The following is a 19,056-nucleotide window of genomic DNA, read 5'->3' as shown; positions in this document are numbered from 1 at the left end:
TTCTTTGTTACATTGCATTTATATTTAGTACTTATGAGACTCAAAGTATTTTGACCAAAGTAATCTTTTGATCATTTATATTGTTAATCCTGTTGCTTTTTGAAAGCATTAATTTTGTTCTGGCTCTGCCTTTTCAGATACTGGTCAGTTCTGAGAACTAGTCATCTCAGTGGTATTTGTGTGTTTTCAGACAATATGAGAGAAAATGGAAAAATTTACCATTCACTCAAATGTGAATCAAGTAGGAAGCTGGACACGGACAAAATATCAGTAATACTTTCATTCCATTAAAAATTAGGTGAAGTCTTTATAGTCGGAGAACTCATTTTCCACTAACTCTGAACTGGTGATTTTTTTAAAAAGTTGATGCTTTTGCAGAATGTAAAGTTCTTCATTGTATGAAGTAATTTGATTCACTTATTTACTTAGTCTTTAAGCATGAGAGAAACCTGTATTTTACCATTGCTTTTTTTTCTTCTTCTTCTTCAACATCAGGAGGAATGGTTATGCTCTATAATGCTATGCTTAAGTAAAATTACACATTCGGGGCATCTAAATTGGCATGCCAAATTATAGGACATTTTAATTATTATGTGGATGTGACAGATTCAATTATTCTTGAACTCTTTTGAGAAAGCTGCCCTTAGCAGTGATTCATGGTAGTAAACAAAAGATTAACAGGAAAATGCCCTTTATGAGACTTAATGTTTCCTATTAAATACCGTGGGACTGAATTAACTGCAGTCCCTAGATGTGGACAAACAGCCTGCATCCTGCTTGGAGTTCCTGTGTATCCCCTTAAGATAAATTTACTCTAAAGACCACCGAAATGAAGGACTAAGTACCACTTAAAGAACTGTTTTCCTAGGTACGTCATTTGGGCCGATTGTTTCAGCCTCTTCCTTCCCTCCCAAACGATTACCCAGAGCTACTAACAAGTAGAAATGTAGAGTTAAGAGCCCCTTCCTCTCCCTTTCAATTTCCAATTAGTGGACATATTAAGGAGCAATAAAATGGCTGAAAGGCAGGCAGCCGAAGAAAGAGAGAAAAGGAAGCAGGGGAGATAATTGTGAAAACAGATATTCAGGTCTTCTGCAATTGAGATTGGGCTGCCCCCGTGGACTGTGCAGGCCACGATCGCTGGAATTTGGAGCTCAGTTTCTTAATTACTTCTTTAGTCTTATCCAAAGAGAAAATTGGATTTCTAGAGATTTCTTCTGTGCAGAGCAATTATGCTAAAGCTGCTTAGGTAGCAGCTCTTTTAGCCAATCTTTCACTCCCAGAATACTAAGCTCCAACCAAAGCCAACTTCAAGATGCACCTTAATCTCGCCGACGGGGTTATTTTGTCCCCTCTTACCGGCTAATATATTCCAGGACCCTAAAGAAATTCCAGAAGCATTGACTTCTTTTCCAAATATTGCTCAGATTCTGTCAAGCCAGCTCGGCTATTAATTTGCTGTCAGGTTGCTGCCATCTGGTCTGGATGACATCACCCTACTTTTTAGGTAAACTGACGTTGATTTTCTTAAATCAAGAAATTTCCCAAGTCTGAATGTATGTATAAATAGCCCTCAAAGCTTGGAGTCTGAGAGCTAAAAGCACTAACTAATAACAACCCGAAATGCCTTTGGCAGAATATAAAACGCCACAGGACTGCTGAGTGCCCATAATCATAGTCTAAAACTTTCATTTTCTTCCTTTCCTATAACATTATAATAATAAAAGGTCGGGCTAGGCCTTTGTCTGCCTAGTAAAACAGGGTAATCAAACCATTTAAACACCAGCCAGGCCTACCACCCAAATGGATTCTCTCTATTCTCCTTCTCCTGCCCCTTTCCGAAATATTGTCTGAGTTATAATATGTTACTGCAAAACATTGTGTGCTAATGGGTTTCTTTCTGCTGATTAACAGGTTTTGGATTCAGGAAGACTGAAAGAATATGATGAACCCTATGTTTTGCTGCAGAACGAAGAGAGCCTGTTTTACAAGATGGTGCAGCAACTGGGCAAGGCAGAAGCTGCTGCCCTCACTGAAACAGCAAAACAGGTGAGCCCGCCACAGGGACTGGTAATTAAAGTTCATCTCGGCCGTTCACTCCTCACAATCTGGCACCAAGGGTGCTGTAACAAGCACCCTGTGCCCTTTTCAATTATAAGCCTTCAGAGACAACGCTTCATGACTGGGTCTTAACAACACGTCCCAGGTTGAAGTCGGGTCTGCTGAGAATCGGCAGACTCAGTGGGGCAGAGGGGAGCCACAGGTGTGCATGCTTACCTGTGCCAGCACGTGGGGAGGCTCTGAGCACCGTGGGTCGCTCAGGTGCGCGGGCACCTGTGCCTAATTGCTGAGAGAGACCAGATTCTAAAGAGATTGCCCATGTTCGGTTCTGTGAGTACAGATTCTCCTGTGGCACAGAATGTTCGCCTTTTGCGGACCCATTACATTTTATTCTAATGGGTGCTCACCTTTGAGATGCAAATGTGGTCAAGGCACATCCCGGTCCAGGAAATTTTGAAGAGTTTGGGAAAAAAGATTGTGGGGTATTTTCTGTCTGGTCTAGAAAGATCCAGCAGGGAAATGTGTAGGTTGCTTTTCTGTTTTATAATTTGTAAAGAAAACTACATGATACTGACCCTTCTTCCTGCCCAGGTTTCTTCCTGATTCTTGGTTGTTTGGAATTAGGTCTGGTTACCACCTTGTGCTTCCTCTGCCTTCTAGATGATGAAATCGCCATTGGGACAATCAAGAATCTATACTATCTCAATGCTATAGTCTGAGTGGTGCTTGAAGGTTTACAAAGCATTTTCACAGAGATGATGTGTGTGAAAGTACCAAGCACCGTATATGGTGAGAAAAAGGTGCTCAGTGAATAACATTCGGATTATCTGGTATCTTTCCAATAACAGTAATGGAGTATCTCATTGTCTGGGTGTGATGTGAGAACTGAGGGCTGCTTTCAGGGACTTAAGCTAATGTCCGGTATCACCTGTAACTCTTTCTGATACAAGGTGGGAGTTGGATTGATGGAAGGATGGAGGGAAGAAAGGAAACTCACGTGTTCTTGCCATTTGAGATGCATGGCTTGGGTGGAATGAGACCAACAGTCTTTTGAGGCTGTCCATCAGAACTCTTTATCTCTGGGCATTATAATCACGGGTACATTTTTCTTTTCATCCTCTTTTTGCATTTCCCAGATTTTCACTCTAAGAAAAAATTATTTGTGTAATATCTTAAGCATCTGGAGGAAATCTGTCCTAGTATCTAACAGTACTTGTGTATGAGAGATTAGAAACACAGCCTGAATTCTCTTCTGTCCCTGCTTCGTCTCATCCCTCCTTAGAAATGAAGAGCTGTACTTCCACTGCTCGCTCGTAGGGGATTTCTTTGAATTCTGCTTCTGTCCTCTAAAACTGTTCGGTAAATGGGTATATGTGTGCACAGTGTTATGCTGGGAACTCACATGTCAGATATGTTCCTTAGTCATCCCCAGTATAACCCCAAGAGTTGAGAAGAGCAGAGATACATCGTATATATGCTGAGCCCTTTGGAGGAGCGGGATGAAGCTTGGACGTCATGCGCCATGCCCTGTGCTGTGATCGAGCTTCTCTTGTCTTGGTGCTGGTTTAGGAGGCTGAGACTTTGAGAGGGGAAGGAAATTGCTCAGAGTCACACAGCTGGCCGAATAATTGGCAGATTCAGAGTTCAAACCGAGGGTTAGGGACGAGGAAATCTGTATCCTGTACATACAACGTAAAGACTTACATTGTATGTGAATGTAGAGAAGCTACACTGGGAGCCCTGTGTTGCTTTCACGTCTGAAATGCCGAGTGCTTTCATCTGCTCGATGTCTCCCAGTCAGTCACTGGGGATCCCCTGTATCATCTCATAAAACAGCAATCTCACAAACCCCTTTGTTCTTCGACCTCAGGCATTTCACATCAAACAGATGGGTCCCCACCTACGGGTCAAAGCCTCCATTTTAAGAATGCGTTATCATTGTATATTATCAAGACGTTGAGTAATGAGAAATAAATCACAGATAGTTCCAGATAACATTAAGGTAGTATATAGTTCAACACCCTCATTTTACGAATGAGGGAACTAAGGCCCCTTAGAAGGAAGGTGGCCCTAACTTATGTTAACTCTAGTTTGCAGCAGACGCAGAATTAGAAATCGTTCTTTTAACATGTTTTAATGCAAGTGTAAGGTACATACAGACATGTTTATAGGTCACAGAGTTAGAAATCTTGGGGTTCCCGGTCCGTTCATCTTGCACCTCATGTAACAGCATCTCATAATAACATATAAACAGGTGTCACATTTGGGGAGGTCTTTCTGTGTGTATCTTCCTCTATTTCCAATTAACATATAGTGTATCACCCATTTACCCCATCCCCCATCCCTTCCTGTCCAGCAAACCTCAGTTTCTTTCCTGTGCTTAAGAGTCTCCCTCTCTGATTTTGTCTTGTTTTATTTTTCCCTCCCTTCCCTTATGATCTTCTGTTTTGTTTCTTAAATTCCACATATGAGTGAGATCATATGATAATTGTCTTTCTCTGATTGACTTATTTCATATAGCATAATACCCTCCAGTTCCATCCCTGTTGTTGCAAATGGCAAGATTTCTTCCTTTTTTGATGGCTGCATAATATTCCATTGTGTATATATACCACATCTTCTTTATCCATTCATCAGTTAATGGACATCTGGACTCTTTCCACAGTTTGGCTATTGTGGACATTGCTGCTAGAAACATCGGGGTGCAGGTGCCCCTTCAGATCACTGCATTTGTTTCTTTTTGTTGCTGAGTCATAGGGTAGCTCTGTTTTCACCTTTGAGGAACCTCCATACTGTTTTCCAGAGTGGCTGCACCAGTTTGCTTTCCCATATTTGCATCGTTCTTTATCATTTATCTTACACAGTTCTCACGTGTATGATTTCACTTAATCCTCATGGCCGTTCTTTCTTATCCAAGTTCATGGATGAGGAGAGTGGATCAAGGACTCACCTAAGGTCACAGAGCTGGTCAGTGGAGAGCCGAGGGCGAATTGCTGGCTGAGGCTGAGAGCTGCCCCAGTCCATGTGTTAAGTTTCAAAACCCTGCTCCTTATCTTAATCTTATGAGGCGTCCAAAGTGAGGCCAGGTTCTCATAATGGCAGAACATCCCTGTGGGATTTCAATCCTGACACTGGCTCAGGTCCCCTCACTGGAAAGATGTAAGGGAATACACACCCCAGTTCTCACCCCAGTTGAGTATCTTCTTGACATTACTTCTGCATATGCTTGGTCCTCTTAGAACAGGCTATCAGATTGTCAGCTTTTTAAATGTGTGAGCATCAAATATCGATACATCACTGAGAATGATAACAGTAGGAAGATTAGCGTACGTCAGCAAGCTTTCCACCCCTGAGAGATTGGAATTCATTCTTTTGGAAAGAAAACCCAGCATCTAGGAAAATGTACTTCCAAGTCATGTTTTCTTGACCACGTGGTTATTTTTTTCTGAAAATGTTGGTTGTAGGCAAGCTTACTCACTCTCTGATTGACCCTCATAGATGATCCATGAAGTAGTAGAGAAAGTACCTTTGAGGTACATAAAGTTGAAATGCGCATCAGGTGTCTTAAAGCAACAGAAATGTATTTCTCACAGTTCTGGAAGCTGGAATTTTGAAATCAAGGTGTCGGCGGAGGCGGTCTCCTCTGAAACATGTCTCGTTGGCTTGTAGATAGGCCATCTTCTTCCTTTGTCTTCGCATGGTCTTCCCTCTGTGTGTGCCTGTGTCCTAATCACCCCCATACAGGTCAGAGTAGATTAGGATGCACCCTTGTGACCTCATTTTAACTTAACTGACCCTATCTCCACATACAGTCACATTCTGAGGTATTGAGGGGTTAGGACTTCAACATACACATTTTGAGGGGACACAGTTCAGCCCATAACCAAGGGTGAATGCCTGTCATTCACTCTCTTCCATGATGAAGCAGACCTAATTGAGGTTTTTTGGAGTTCCTTTGTTCCCAGTGTGTAACAGGTGCCATTTTATCTATTTGTGAAATCACCAGATACAGCCCCAAAGTTAGGAAATCCTGATATCCTACGCCCTACGAGCCTGGGCCTGCTGGAGTAGGTGGAGGGAGCGCTTAGCAGCCCCATGGTCCTGTATGTGTCCTGAGGTCTCTGCACCTCGGGGTCCTTATTTGTCGTGCTGGGGTTATAGCGGGGCCCCACTTCACTGCGCTCTTACTACAAGGATCAGATGAGATGGTGTATATACTCACCTGCTTTGAAGAATACAGGGCATTTTACAAACAGAAGAGTTTTATCTCTCAACGATCAGAGGGGGACTGGTTTCTTAAAGACTGTCGATGGAACCCTTACCTCCCTGTAATAACAAAAGAAGTACCCAAAGTTCTTCTAGGTAGCTTTAGAGACTCTTCAATGATTAAAATTTATTTTTAATAAGTTTTTTTTTTCAACAGATGATACAGGCTAATGCTACAAAATTCACAAACTTTGCTGTTTGTTAAAATAGTTGTTCTAGTTTATAAATAAAATGTAAGTCATCCGCCCACTCCTGTCGTGACTCGGCTCCTCCCTCAGGATGGAGCCCTGGCACCCCTATGACTGTTGTGCTGATGCAGTCCGTGTGTGAGCACGAGCTTGTGCTACACAGCCTTTCTGTGTTTTAAGTGCTGGTGACAGCCATGTTTTGCTTTTTTCACTTAATATCTCAGATTATATCAATGCATATAGTTATCTCATTCTTTTTATTTATTTTTTTAAAGATTTTATTTATTTATTTGACAGAGAGCTAGAGAGCACAAGTAGGCAGAGCTGCAGGCAGAGGGGGAGGGAGAAGCAGACTCCAGGCTGAGCAAGGGAGCCTGACGTGGGGCTCGATCCCAGGACCCTGGGGTCATGACCTGAGCCGAAGGCAGCCCCTTAACCCACTGAGCCACCCAGGTGCCCCATCTCATTCTTTTTAAAGGCTGCATACTATTTATGCTTTCTCCACTCCCTTCATCCCATTTTTCCTTCTAACTAAGTTAATTGTTTTCTGTTTTTTTCCCCCCCCAAAGGATGCGCTCTCAGATTTACTTAACTGATTCTTGTATTCTGTGTTACGATTTATCACTTTCTGCTTTTATATCCATTAATTCCTTCCTTCTATGATTTATTTTATTGTGGCTTCTTGACTGCATTTGTTTTCATTCTTTCTTGTTCATTAATACATATATTTTAAGGCGGTGGACTTTTCTCTGAACACTGTTCTAGCTGTATGCGATAAGTCCTGATATATAGTGCTTTTGTCATAGTTAAGTTTTATATATAAATCTACAATTTTGGTTTTAATTTTCTCTTTGGTCCAAGAATTATTTGAGAAAGAGGTCTTTAAAACTTCTTGGTGATGGGGTTTGTTTTTTCTGTTTTCTATTAAACTCATCAATGTTGATTTTCATTACCTTGTGATCACAAAGTTGTTTGTGCTGTTTCCACCCAAAACCAGTGTTTAGTAATACTTTCTTTGTGTTCTAGTGTATAGGCAATTTTGGTGAATGTTCTCTGGACATGTATAAAGATGGACTGTTGTCTGTTTAACGTATAGTGTTTAATAACTTTTAGTTAGATTCACTTTGTTAATTGTATTATTTAGGTCTTCTCTATCCTTATTTATTTTGGTCTGTTGTGATTTAGGGAGGTCACATTATGTTAGTCTCATTGTAAAAAGGTTTTCACTTTCTAGTTCTTGTCATTTTTTGGTAATTTTGGTGCTATGATATTTTAGTCCACAGATATTCATGACTTGGGTTTTTGCTATGAATTATATTTTCTACTATTTTAAAGTGCTTTTCTTTCTTAGATTCATATAATGCACCTGGCCCTGAATGTAAGCTGGTTCAAAATTGCAGCTGAGTCCCTTGCTTTTCACTTTGTTTTCATTTGCCTGGTATGTCTTTGTCTTTTAGTATCAGATTATAAATATATCTCCTGCAAATGGCATGTGGTTCAGTTTAGCTCTGAGATTTAATCTTAGTCCCCACCCCTTTTTAACAAATGAATTTAGTCCGTTTACATTTGTTGAGATTATAGGTATATTTTATCTTATGTTATGCTTTCAGCTTTTAGTGTTCTTTTTTAAAACTTTTTAATTAGGATGTATTTCTTTTTTAGTTTTTGTTTTTTGTTTAATTTTTGAGTGATCTCCACCCAACGTGGGGCTGGAATGCATGGCCCTGAGATCAAGAGTTGCATGCTCTATACCGATTGAGCCAGCCAAGGCACCTCTATTTTTTTTTTCTTTGCTCATTGTTTTATGTGTGTACTTTTCACTTCTTCTAGGAACACTTCCTTTATTATTACTGATTCCCCATTGTAAACAATGACAACATCTCTTCCCTCTCTCTCTGTGCTCCCACCAGATTTTAGTTGTTTAAATAGCTTTCCTTCTACTATTTACCTTCAAATCTTTAAAAATACTTAAACCCCTATTATTTTACTTACCTATTTTAAATGCTACTTTCTCCCTCTCTTAGTTGGCTAAAATCTGTCCTCTAGCACATTGTCTTTCAGACTTTGGGTTGTGATCCATTCATGGGGCTGTAAAATCTATTTAGTCGTGACCAGCATGTCTTAAGACAGGAGACACAAAATAATGGAATGGAGAAAAAAAAAAAAAGAACAGTGTATCTTTCATAGTAATAGTAAATATTTCTTGGAAGTCCTTTCAATAAAGGTGTTGATCTCTACAGAGTTTCAGTGTAATACGAAAAGTACTTACTATTGTGGGTGACAGTAAAAATAAGAGGTTGGAAAACAGGGCTCTGTACCATCTTAAAGGAGGGTTCATTGGAGTCAGAATCCCTGACTTTACCACATGTCTGAAGTATTTGCTGCATCTCTAATTTTAATGTTCTGGTTATAAAATTCTTGGGTCACGCTTTCTTTCACTTAGTATGCTGTAAACTTTGCCCTGACATTGTTTATTCATATGGAGAAGTCCAAGGCCAAGTTAGAAGCAACTCGATCTTCTTTCCTGGATGCCTAAAGGACTCTTTCTTTATTTTGAAGGCACTTAGTTTTTCCTACGGTATTCTGTACTCTTTTGGTCCCTAGCTTTAAGTCTTTTATTTCTGGAGGTTACCTGAATTATAGCTTTGAAGTTTTTTTGTTTTGGTTTTTGGCTGGTTGGTTGGTTTTTGATTGGAGTCTCCTCTTTTCAAATATCTGTCATGTATATGTTATCTGTCCTTTGTGTTATAAAAGCTGTTTTCTCCTTGATCCTTTTAATTCTTCACAAATTTCTAATTATGCTTGCTCTCTCAATCCTATCCTCCATGTCTCATCCTGTTTTATTTCCAGCAGTGGCTAAGTCACTTTGTGCTGCTTCCATACAGCTGTCATTTCCGTGATGCTTTCGTGGTCTCCTTCACTTCACTTTTGGCCCCAGTCAACTCCTGGCTCATCATTTTGTGTCGCTGTGCCGTATTTCCAAACTCTCGAATTTCTGTTGTCCACAGGTTGATTGTTCTACATTTTCTTTGAATGTATTGCATTATATATTTTTTATAATTTTCATCTCTTTGGTGAGTATTTTTTTGCCAGATGTTTATCTTGTTCCTTTTCCTCACTTTTTTGGGTGTATTTTACAGATCGTGTACTACTTTATTGTTATTGTTATTGTTAAAATAACTACTTTATAGTTATTGTACTACTCACCTCTGAATTGAGTTTTTCCTGGACCATATATTTAGGGTAGCGGTGGCTTGGGCATTATTTCAGGCTAAAGGGAATTCTCTCCTTAACATAGAAGCTCCTTATGACCCAGATAGAGAATGTGTGTGTGTGTGTGTGTGTGTGTGTGTGTGTGTGTGTGTGTGTGTGTGTGTGTGTAAGCAAGAGAGAGAAACTGAAAATGGTATGTTCATTTAGCAGAGAAACTGAAAACGCATGTTCATTTAGCCTGTCCTCCTCCCTAGCCTGCAGAGATGAGCGGTTACTTGCATTTCAGTATTTCTCTTCTCCGAGGACCTCCTCAATGTGTGTGCTTCAGGCAGAGATGGTGATTCTGGTCAGTTCCTCATTGATACACCTTAGAATCTGCCAGTTAGTTGGACACCTGTACTCTCCCGATTGCCGAGATCTCCCATAGCTGTCTCTGCTCTGGCTTACTCCAGCCCCAATGGATCCAGTTGCATATGGCAGCCCATGTGGATAGCTTGCCATTTGGGATTTCCGAGGACTCCGATCTTATCGGAGATGGGCTTCTTCTGCATCTTGCAGCACTCTTGCTGCTGGGGTGATTTCTGAGGGGATAAGGAAGGGGAAGTCCATTTCCATTATCATAAAAGCAGAGGTCTTCTCAGACTCTCTTACTCTTTAACCTTGCCGACACACTTGCCAGTGTGTACACTGGAGTTAGACCTGCTGTAGAGACGAGCTGGAGAGTTCCTGGAATGGAGCTAGGCCCGTGCAGTGTAGTGAGAATGATCGGACAGGGTCTGGAGCCAGAATTCAACATACTGAACCAATGCCTTCTGAATGCAATGTCAATAAAAGCTCCGTTGCTAGCCTTCATCCACGCATGGGCAGCTTTAATAAAAGCTCTGTTGCTTTTAGTGAGGTTTGATTCTACGATGGTTGCTTTATTGACACGCTGGAGTCACGTACTCAGCGTGGTTTCAGCCTACATGAGAGGCACTGTCATGAACCAAACCCAAGAGAAGGAGAGGGAAAGGGACAAGAAACCCAGGACTCCCTGCTCTTACCGTCCTCTTGTCTTGATCTCGAACTTTTTATGGCATCGTTTCCTTGGTCCTTCACAACTGTTTTGAGCTGGCATTACCGTTATCCCTTTTGACAAACGGAGAAACTGAGGCAGAAGCGCCTCCATGACGGGTCAGCCGGCAGTGAGCGGCGGCTCTGCAACTTGGGCCCTCTTTCCCCGCCTCCCCGGTGACTGTGTTCCCTGAATCGGAGGGGTCTCAGCTCCAACCTGGGGGTTCCGTAAAGAGAAAGTCAGAAGTGCCCCAGCGGGGCCTCCCCGCTGTTTAGTTTTCCTCACTCAAGTGGGGTGATGCTGCTCCTTTCCACGGGCCAGGGGGCCCCTTCTCAGAGCGGCCTTGTAATCACACCCGCCACTTACCGGGGTGTGTCTTTCCTCCGCAGTTTTGTAGCCGGTCGTTAGTCCCCGTGAGGTCAGTCACTGTCTCACTTTGCAGGTGCGGAAGCCCGGACGGAGAGGGCCTGAACGATTCTTTTCCAGGGTCAGCGGTGAGGCCCGGGGAGAGAGAGTGGCGGTGGGCTGCCCCATCCCGGGCTCAGCCGGCGGAACCCGCGGGGGGCAGAGGATGTTTCCTCTCACTTCTTCTAGCAGAGTGTATTCCCAAACATGCCAACACAGGAGGAAATGAAGGGTCAATTCAGTGACTTAATAACGCAGGAAGCTCGCTTTCAGTGTTCACTTTCAGGTTTTTCAGACCACGAAGCTAAGACCCTTTCAATGAAGCCTTGCTAATAAGGACATTTTCTCTGTAAAAAATTACATTGAGCGGGTCATGGGGAAAGGCATCGATCGGCTTATAAGGGAGAGGACTGTCAAACAGTAGAAAATGAAGATGTATTTTTATCTTATTGGCTGATTTTAGTTTCAACAAGAAGTAGCTGTTTTTGAGGACATAAATATATAACCATACAAAATATGGCCAGCTTTAAATTTACAAAAAAAAATTAAAAAGTTACCCCCCCAAAGGTATTATTTTTAAATACTTGCATTATAATGGGAAAAGCCTCAGATGTCACCCAGTGCAGTCCAGACATTCTTGGAAAAGTCCTTATTTTTCTCCTTAAGTGACATTTTAATATATAATATTTCAAATGTAATGTTATTTTTGGAGTAGCAAGTATGCAAGCAACAAGAGAAAAAGTATACTTAATCTGCAGGTAGATGTCCCAGCAATTTTCTTTTTTGTATGTGCAGCCCATTATCCCCCATGATGACTTTGTTGACGGCACCCACAAATATATTTGGAGCCAGGTTTTGTAAGATCCAGAATCGTATGCCTAAGAGACCCAGCTCATGACATGTGTCAACGTTCAGATAGATGGTACATTTTCTGTTTTAAAGACTCAAACAAAACTTTTCACATTCTTCTTTGGGGGAAAAAAATTACATTTGAAGTCCTTTTTCACCCAAACACATTTTGAGATAAGAGCTCACAAGTCTTGACATTATTTCATTTTGTTATGCGCATCTGTCAAGGAACTGAGATAGGATACAGCTACTAAAAACTGATGATTGTGGAACAGAGAAACTTGACAGCATTTCATTCCCTTTATGTTCTGATTATACATTTATCAGAAAACCTGTATCTCTTCTAGTTCAGCTAGAAATTGGTAGAATTCAAGAACTCAAAGGCTTGGCAAAGAACTGTCCTATTATTTGGTATCATCTTACATTTTAGAGAAGTTGCTTGGTTGAGTCATTGTTAAAGCTTTTGCTTCTCTTTTCATTATTGTGGCCCACTATCCACAGATCCCATTTCTATAGGCCCTATAACTGCTTTGCCGCACAAATTAAACGCTGGGATATTTCATACATATACGCCAGCGTTTCAATGCTTGTCAATCAGAGTTTATAAAATATAGGGATTACAACCTGATATTAACAGCCAAATCTATTGTGCTCATTTTATGTGTGAAAATGAGAAACCCTCGTACGGACGCTAGAATCCCTGGCCTCTTTGTCACCCTGTTTTTAATTTATCTCCAGGTTTTGAGTCAGTAAAATGATTTTGCTTTATCAATTTAATGTAGTGATAAAACATATCTGTGAATCAGAATGATCAGAAGCAAAGTGCAGCTACAGGTTGTTTGGCATTAAGCCCAGCCCCGCTGAGGGTTTTAATAGGGCTGCTTCCTTCATAGAAGGGAACGCATCCCTGTTTTTTTAATTATACCTCCACTAGCAATGTGCTGCCCTTCACATGAAGACATGGATGTAGACATGCATCGCCTTGGGGAGGAGGACTTGAAAACTTTTAAACATGTTCTTTTTATACCGGTCTTTCTTCTTCTTCTTCTTCTTCTTTTTTTTTACAGATATACTTCAAAAGGAATTATCCAGATATTACTCACAGTGACCACGTGGTTATGAATGCTTCCAATGGACAGCCCTCAGCCTTTACTATTTTTGAGACAGCGCTGTGATCCTACCACATCAAGTCTATTCCAAAGACATTTTTTTAAAATAGTTTTTGTACTATGTACCTTTTTTTACACTAGCAAAAAATACTTTACACATACAAGATGTTTGGATTCTTCCTCCAACTTCACTCAGTGATTTCAAGCTCTAGCAGAATGCTGTAATATTTTTTATTTATATGTTATAGTATTTTTTTTTTCCTTATCCAAATCACAGGTGCAGGACACCAGTAAAAGCTGTTAACCAGGTTTGGTGCCTTAAGGAGATGTCAGAGCCAAACCTCATTTTGTTAGGTATAAGACAAAGTTGTCACAGACCTTTTTTTTTTTTTTTTACAGCCCTCACAAATTACATATTACTTTCCAGTGATATCAGGGATTCTGTTTACTTGAAGACTGTGTGAAGTTGCCATTTTGTCTGGCCACTTCTTTAACATAACTAGGATCCATTATTTCTTCCCAAAGGCCTCTGGTTGAAATCGTACAGATACAACTAATAGGAAAAAACCAAAAATACACTTTAAGTGACATTATAGTGACCAAAAAAAGGTTATATGCTTAGCATACAGGAGGGCAGTATTTAATTACATGTTCTGAAAGACAAGGAAGACAAAATAATGCTTTCTCAACACTGGAGCCCACGTGGGTGATTTGATCATGAAGGACACAAGTGTGATCGTCGGTCATCTAGATGTGCACAACTCCAACATGAGGACCATCGCAGTCTGAGGACTCAGCATGGTGACATTTTCAGAAAAGGCCCAGCCACTAGCTGTAATTCTGGACCATAGAGCAGTAGTCTTACTTGGATTTCTGTTCTGCCAGCTAACCATCTGTTGATTCTAATAAGCCTTTTTGGTTTTAGCCTTTCTTGAAACCCCTTGTACACTGCACGTATAGGTTCTCCTGACTTGGTGAGAAAAACCAAAACTCGTCGCCAACAATGGCGCACCCAGGAGGCTCCCTTTTATGAGCCTGCCCAGGTTATTTTCCTTCTGACCACTAACAGCACTTTGTTTGGGTCTTTCTGATTAGTGAATCAGCAAATCACTGTACTCCCAAGGCCTGCTGCACTTTATTTGAACCATGGGTCTTGAGTTTTTCTGGATGGTGGCTATGGTATGTTAGTTCAAATTGCCAAAGGTTTTTAGGTTGTGGTTTTAAGTGGACTCTCGTGACCTCTAGGATAAGGTGTAACCACCCTCAAGTTGTGCATATATTAATCAACAATGCCCTCATGCAGCAGATTTTCGGACTCTTCAAAGAGAGACGTTTTATAGCATCAAGCCTTAAAAAGCACACACGGCAAACTACACAAGATACATTGAGGGTAGTCGCAGTTTGACTCTTCATATGTAGAAATAATATGGCGAATGTTTAGTTCAGTAAGCCAGTAAGCTGTTCTGTAGTCATGGATAGTATTTCAGGAGACTAAAATGACAGCAATGATGATAATGAGGTTTGTTAAAACAGTGGAAATACTGGAAAAGTGTCTGTTTATTTGGTCTTTAGAGGTTAAAGGCAGTTAAAAAAACAAACATGTTTCTATTTTATTTCTGTTTTAATGTCATAGCACTTTTTTTAATGAAACAAAATTCATTTGAAATAAATTGACAGTTTTCATCTCCATTCTGAGGTCTGTGTTCTGAGAGGGATTACTGACTCATGTCCTTGCTGTTGAAAGCCAGCGAGTTTTCCAGGGGCCAGAAAGTGGATTCATTGTCAACTGGTTCTCTTGGCTAACTAGGTGTACCGAATATTCTAAGTAGCTAGGTGGGTTTCAGACAGGTTGAAACAGCTGCTGTAGAAGCCAGAGCTGGTTGCTCCCCTTCCAGGAAGGGAGAGCGTAGTAACTTATGCCCTAGGCTTGAACAGGTATCACGTTGTTGAGGTTTTTTGTTTGTTTGTTTGTTTTTTGAAAGGCAACTTTGCCCTGAACTAACAGGAAACGTTTATTGTTTCTCCACTGAAATACTGTAGAACATTGGTTCTCAAAGTGGGGTCCCGGAACCGGCAGCATCAGCCTCACCTGGGAACTTGTTGGAAATGCAAATTCTTGCGTCTTTTCCCAGGTCTACTGAATCAGAAACTTGGTGGTGTGGACCGGTAAACTGTGTCTTAATAAGCCCTTAGGGTGATTCTGATGCAGGCTAACGTCTGAGACCCAGTACCATAGAACATAAAGAACTAAGAGCTCATTAAGAAAAACACAGAAAGCCCAATTAGAGAAATGGACTAGAGACTTGAATAGGCACCTCGCAAAATATCCAAGCGACCAATAACCAGAGAAGTGCTCACTCTTATTAGTTACCAGGGAAATGCGATGAGATAGCACTGAACACCCACTAGCTTGGCTAAAATTAAAAAGAATACCCATCAAGTGCCACCGGAGCAATGGGAACTCTCCCGCACTACCATGTGTCTAAAAAAAAGGATGTATCAAATAAACAACTTTGGAAAACACTTTGACGGCATTTACTCAAGCTGCATGCCTTGTGATCCGTTAATTCTACTCAAAATGTATACACATGTGCTGCAAGAGATGGGTTCGAAGATGTTCCTAGAAACATAATTCCTAGTAGCCCCAAACTGGAAATAATCCAAAAGCTCATCAACAGCAGAAGGAAAATACACTGATGTGATAAAATACTCCACACCAATGGAAGCACTTAAACCACATCAACGGCACAGGTGAATCTCAAAAACTTAAGTCTGCCCCCAAAGGATGTTTATGACTCCATTTATGCAAAGTTCCAGCATAGTTTAAACTATAGTGTCCAAAGCCATGACACTTGCTTCACTTTGGGGAGGTGGAGGTGGAGGTGTTGGTAATTGGGGGAAATAAAAAGGGAGTTTCTAGGATATTTAAGTTTTTTGTTTTTGTTTTGTTTTTTGTTTGTTTTTTGGTTTTGACTGGGCAGTGATTAGATCAGTATTGTGTTCCTTTATTTTCCGCACTTTTCTGTTGCATGTCCCTTTCCGCAATTCAGGAAAAAAAAGTTCTCAGCCTTGATTTTCTTTTAGAATCTCATTTAAATCCAGTGACTAGCCTACATCTGGGAAGTTACTTGTGCTGAGTTTTTAAAATATGAACTTGTGGAAGTCTTGACATATGACCCACAGCTAATGGCCTCATTTGAAGCTCTTGGTACAGGAGAGGTCCAGATCTGTATTTTCTGTGGCCAATTAATAAGATAAATTCCACTTCTCTAATTTCAGGAGAAATAAAAAGGAACTGTAAGATCTTTCTGGGTTCCTAAGAACCACTTTAATGAGGACATAGACATAAAAAAAACTACATCTTTAATGTGTGAAACTTGATGAGTTTGGAGGTCAGTATGTGCTCCTAAAATCATCACCACAATCTATACCATAAACTTACCCATCACCTCCAAAAGTTTCCTCCTAACACCATAATTGGTTGCTGAAGTGAAGAAATAATTTAAGTCAATTCAGTGCAGTGAATTAGACTTGTTAAGTATTGTGATAATTTGGTTAGTCAGTGGTTAACTTATCAGATGATTACTTTGTTCCTGTGTGAACTGATGAAAATCTATGCTTTTCTTACAGAGGGTTTGGCCAGAGAGTACCTGAGTATTTGTTTCCTACCTAATTCTGAAAAGTTTAATGATGTTTAGAATCCTGTGCCTTGAAGTGTGTTAAATATTAGCACCTGAATGTGAAGTTACTTTCCACAATTCTGTTTTGGAGTATTTTCAAGATACATTTTTACTCTAGAAAACTTATGACATTCCTGGCCACCACGTCTCAAGAGGAAAAAAAAAAGTTTGTAATTCCTCTAATGTAGTTCAGGAAATGGTTGACTTATATCTTGACCAAAAAGAAAGACGTCTTAAGCTTAGAATGAAGAAAACTAAGAAAGTTCAAATGAAAACAACAAAAATCCCAAAAGCCATGTTAATCGTTAACTCTGTTTAGTGATCAACTGAGTGAATTCTCAAAAGATCTTTTAGTGAAAATTGAGTGTGTCAATACAAGGAAATTATATTCTTCATCAGAAAGTTATAAACTACATCATTCCACAAGTACAGGCTGAAAAAGCCGTAGGTTTCCTTAAGAATTGCAATAAATTCCTGGATTCGCTTCCATAAAATTCACTTCCAAAAAAATCCCTTCCATTTTAATGGGCATGTTGATCCTTATCAAATTATTTTTTTTAGAGTGTGAGCATGTCGGGGGGCAGGGGGTAAGAGGAGCAGAGGGAGAGGAAGAGAAAATCTCAAGCAGACCCCCGCTGAGCATGGTGCCCCATGCGGGGCTCGATCCCACAACCCTGAGATCATGACCTGAGCTGAAATCAAGAGTTGAACGCTTACCTGAGCCACCCAGGCACCCCTCAAATTGATATTTTAAACAAAGGATAACCGCATTCACACAGTCTTTATTTCCATTTTGTATTTTATTTGGGGATTTAGAAATAAGTGTTGTATATATATGTGTGTGTGTGTGTATGCATATATACATATATATAATAATTTTCAAAAAATTTTCAAGTAACCCCCCCGCCAAGTATTGGAATCTTTTGATTCATGTTGCAATTTGGTTCTCTAGGACACAGACTCCCAAGTGGATTTAGTGTTGGGGATGTGTATTAGGGGTGCCCTTGAGATCAGTGCTTGTGGAATCAAGAGGGAGGACGCAGGAGAGCGCAGAGGGAAAAATGAAGCAGGAATGCTGGCTGGGTGACGTTAGCTGACCCCTCTGGGCTTCCTGGAGCTCGCATGGCGTCAGGGTTGTCCTGCCATGGGCTGATGGCCAAGCCTTTAAAGATCCCGCTGCCTGGACTGGCCATTGCATCCGGGCTGGCCCCAGAAGGGCTGGTGGCTGGACGTTGCCCACTAACAGCACTTCCAGCAGCTGGAGCAATGTCCTCGAAGAGGCATCTGGGCAGGGTATGTCCGTGTCCACATGGTGTGTCATAGCTCTGGAGGGAGATGATGAGGGTCTGCTGGCAGAAGACTCTTGGTGATCGACATTTAAGTCAGAAGGACTGACTAAATGATAGTCCTCAATACCCTGGTCTGAAAAATAGAGGAGAGCGTCCATGTAGGGGACATAGTCTCTAGGGTCAGCCCAGTTTTCATCCCTTCCAGGAAGCCACCTTGGGATCAGCTTTATCCCAGGATGCTCCTATGTATTTCTATAATACCCGGCCAATCCATTTGTTAAACTGAACCATACTCGGTTTGATGTCCTTTTGTTGCCATCTTGAAATACTTAATTTTTTTTTTTTAAAGATTTATTTATTTATTTGAGAGAGTGAGAATGAGAGAGAGAGAGAGTACATGAGAGGGGAGAGGGTCAGAGGGAGAAGCAGGCTCCCCGCCGAGCAGGGAGCCTGATGCGGGACTCGATCCCGGGACTCCAGGATCATGACCTGAGCCGAAGGCAGTCGCTTAACCAACTGAGCCACCCAGGCGCCCCTGAAATACTTAATTTTTAAACAAAGGGCCCTGCTTTTTCGTCTTGCACTGGGCCCTGTAAGTTCTGTAGCCTACCCTAACGACCCTAACTAGAAGTATGTGTAGGTGACCTCTTTCCTCACTCAACCAAGAGCTTCTAAAGACTTGAGCTGCGCCCTCTTTGTTTTTTTAATTGCATTTTGTAGCACAGCGTCCCATAGGGGGTGCTCAACAAATGTTTGCTGAAATGAATAATGACAGAACAGATCTTCCCTTTTTTTTTTTTTTAAGATTTTATTTATTTGAGAGAGTGCGAGCAGGGGGAAGGAGCAGAGGGAGAGGGACAAGCAGACTACATGCTGAGCACAGAGCCCGACGCAGGGCTCGATCCCACGACCCTGAGATCATGACCAGCATTGAAACCAAGA

The 19,056-nt window shown here is 41.1% G+C and overlaps 1 protein-coding gene across 1 annotated transcript in view; it reads left to right on the top strand.

Moving 5' to 3' along the window:
• ABCC4 (ATP binding cassette subfamily C member 4 (PEL blood group)) overlaps positions 1-15,671 on the top strand; it is a 246,481-nt gene extending 230,810 nt beyond the window's left edge. Inside the window, exons 30-31 of the mRNA XM_028112074.2 lie at positions 1,915-2,049; positions 13,104-15,671. Of these exons, the coding sequence (XP_027967875.1) occupies positions 1,915-2,049; positions 13,104-13,211 (243 nt within the window). The 3' untranslated portion in view covers positions 13,212-15,671. The remainder of the gene's footprint in view (positions 1-1,914; positions 2,050-13,103) is intronic.
• Positions 15,672-19,056: the final 3,385 nt, after the last annotated feature.

Source organism: Eumetopias jubatus, unplaced genomic scaffold, assembly GCF_037043125.1.
Source record: "Eumetopias jubatus isolate StellerSeaLion01/CBP00866 unplaced genomic scaffold, mEumJub1_p1.0 scaffold_3, whole genome shotgun sequence".
Lineage (NCBI taxonomy): Eukaryota > Metazoa > Chordata > Mammalia > Carnivora > Otariidae > Eumetopias > Eumetopias jubatus.
The sequence above is the reverse complement of the archived record's forward strand: the minus strand, read 5'-3'. Positions and strand labels throughout refer to the sequence as shown.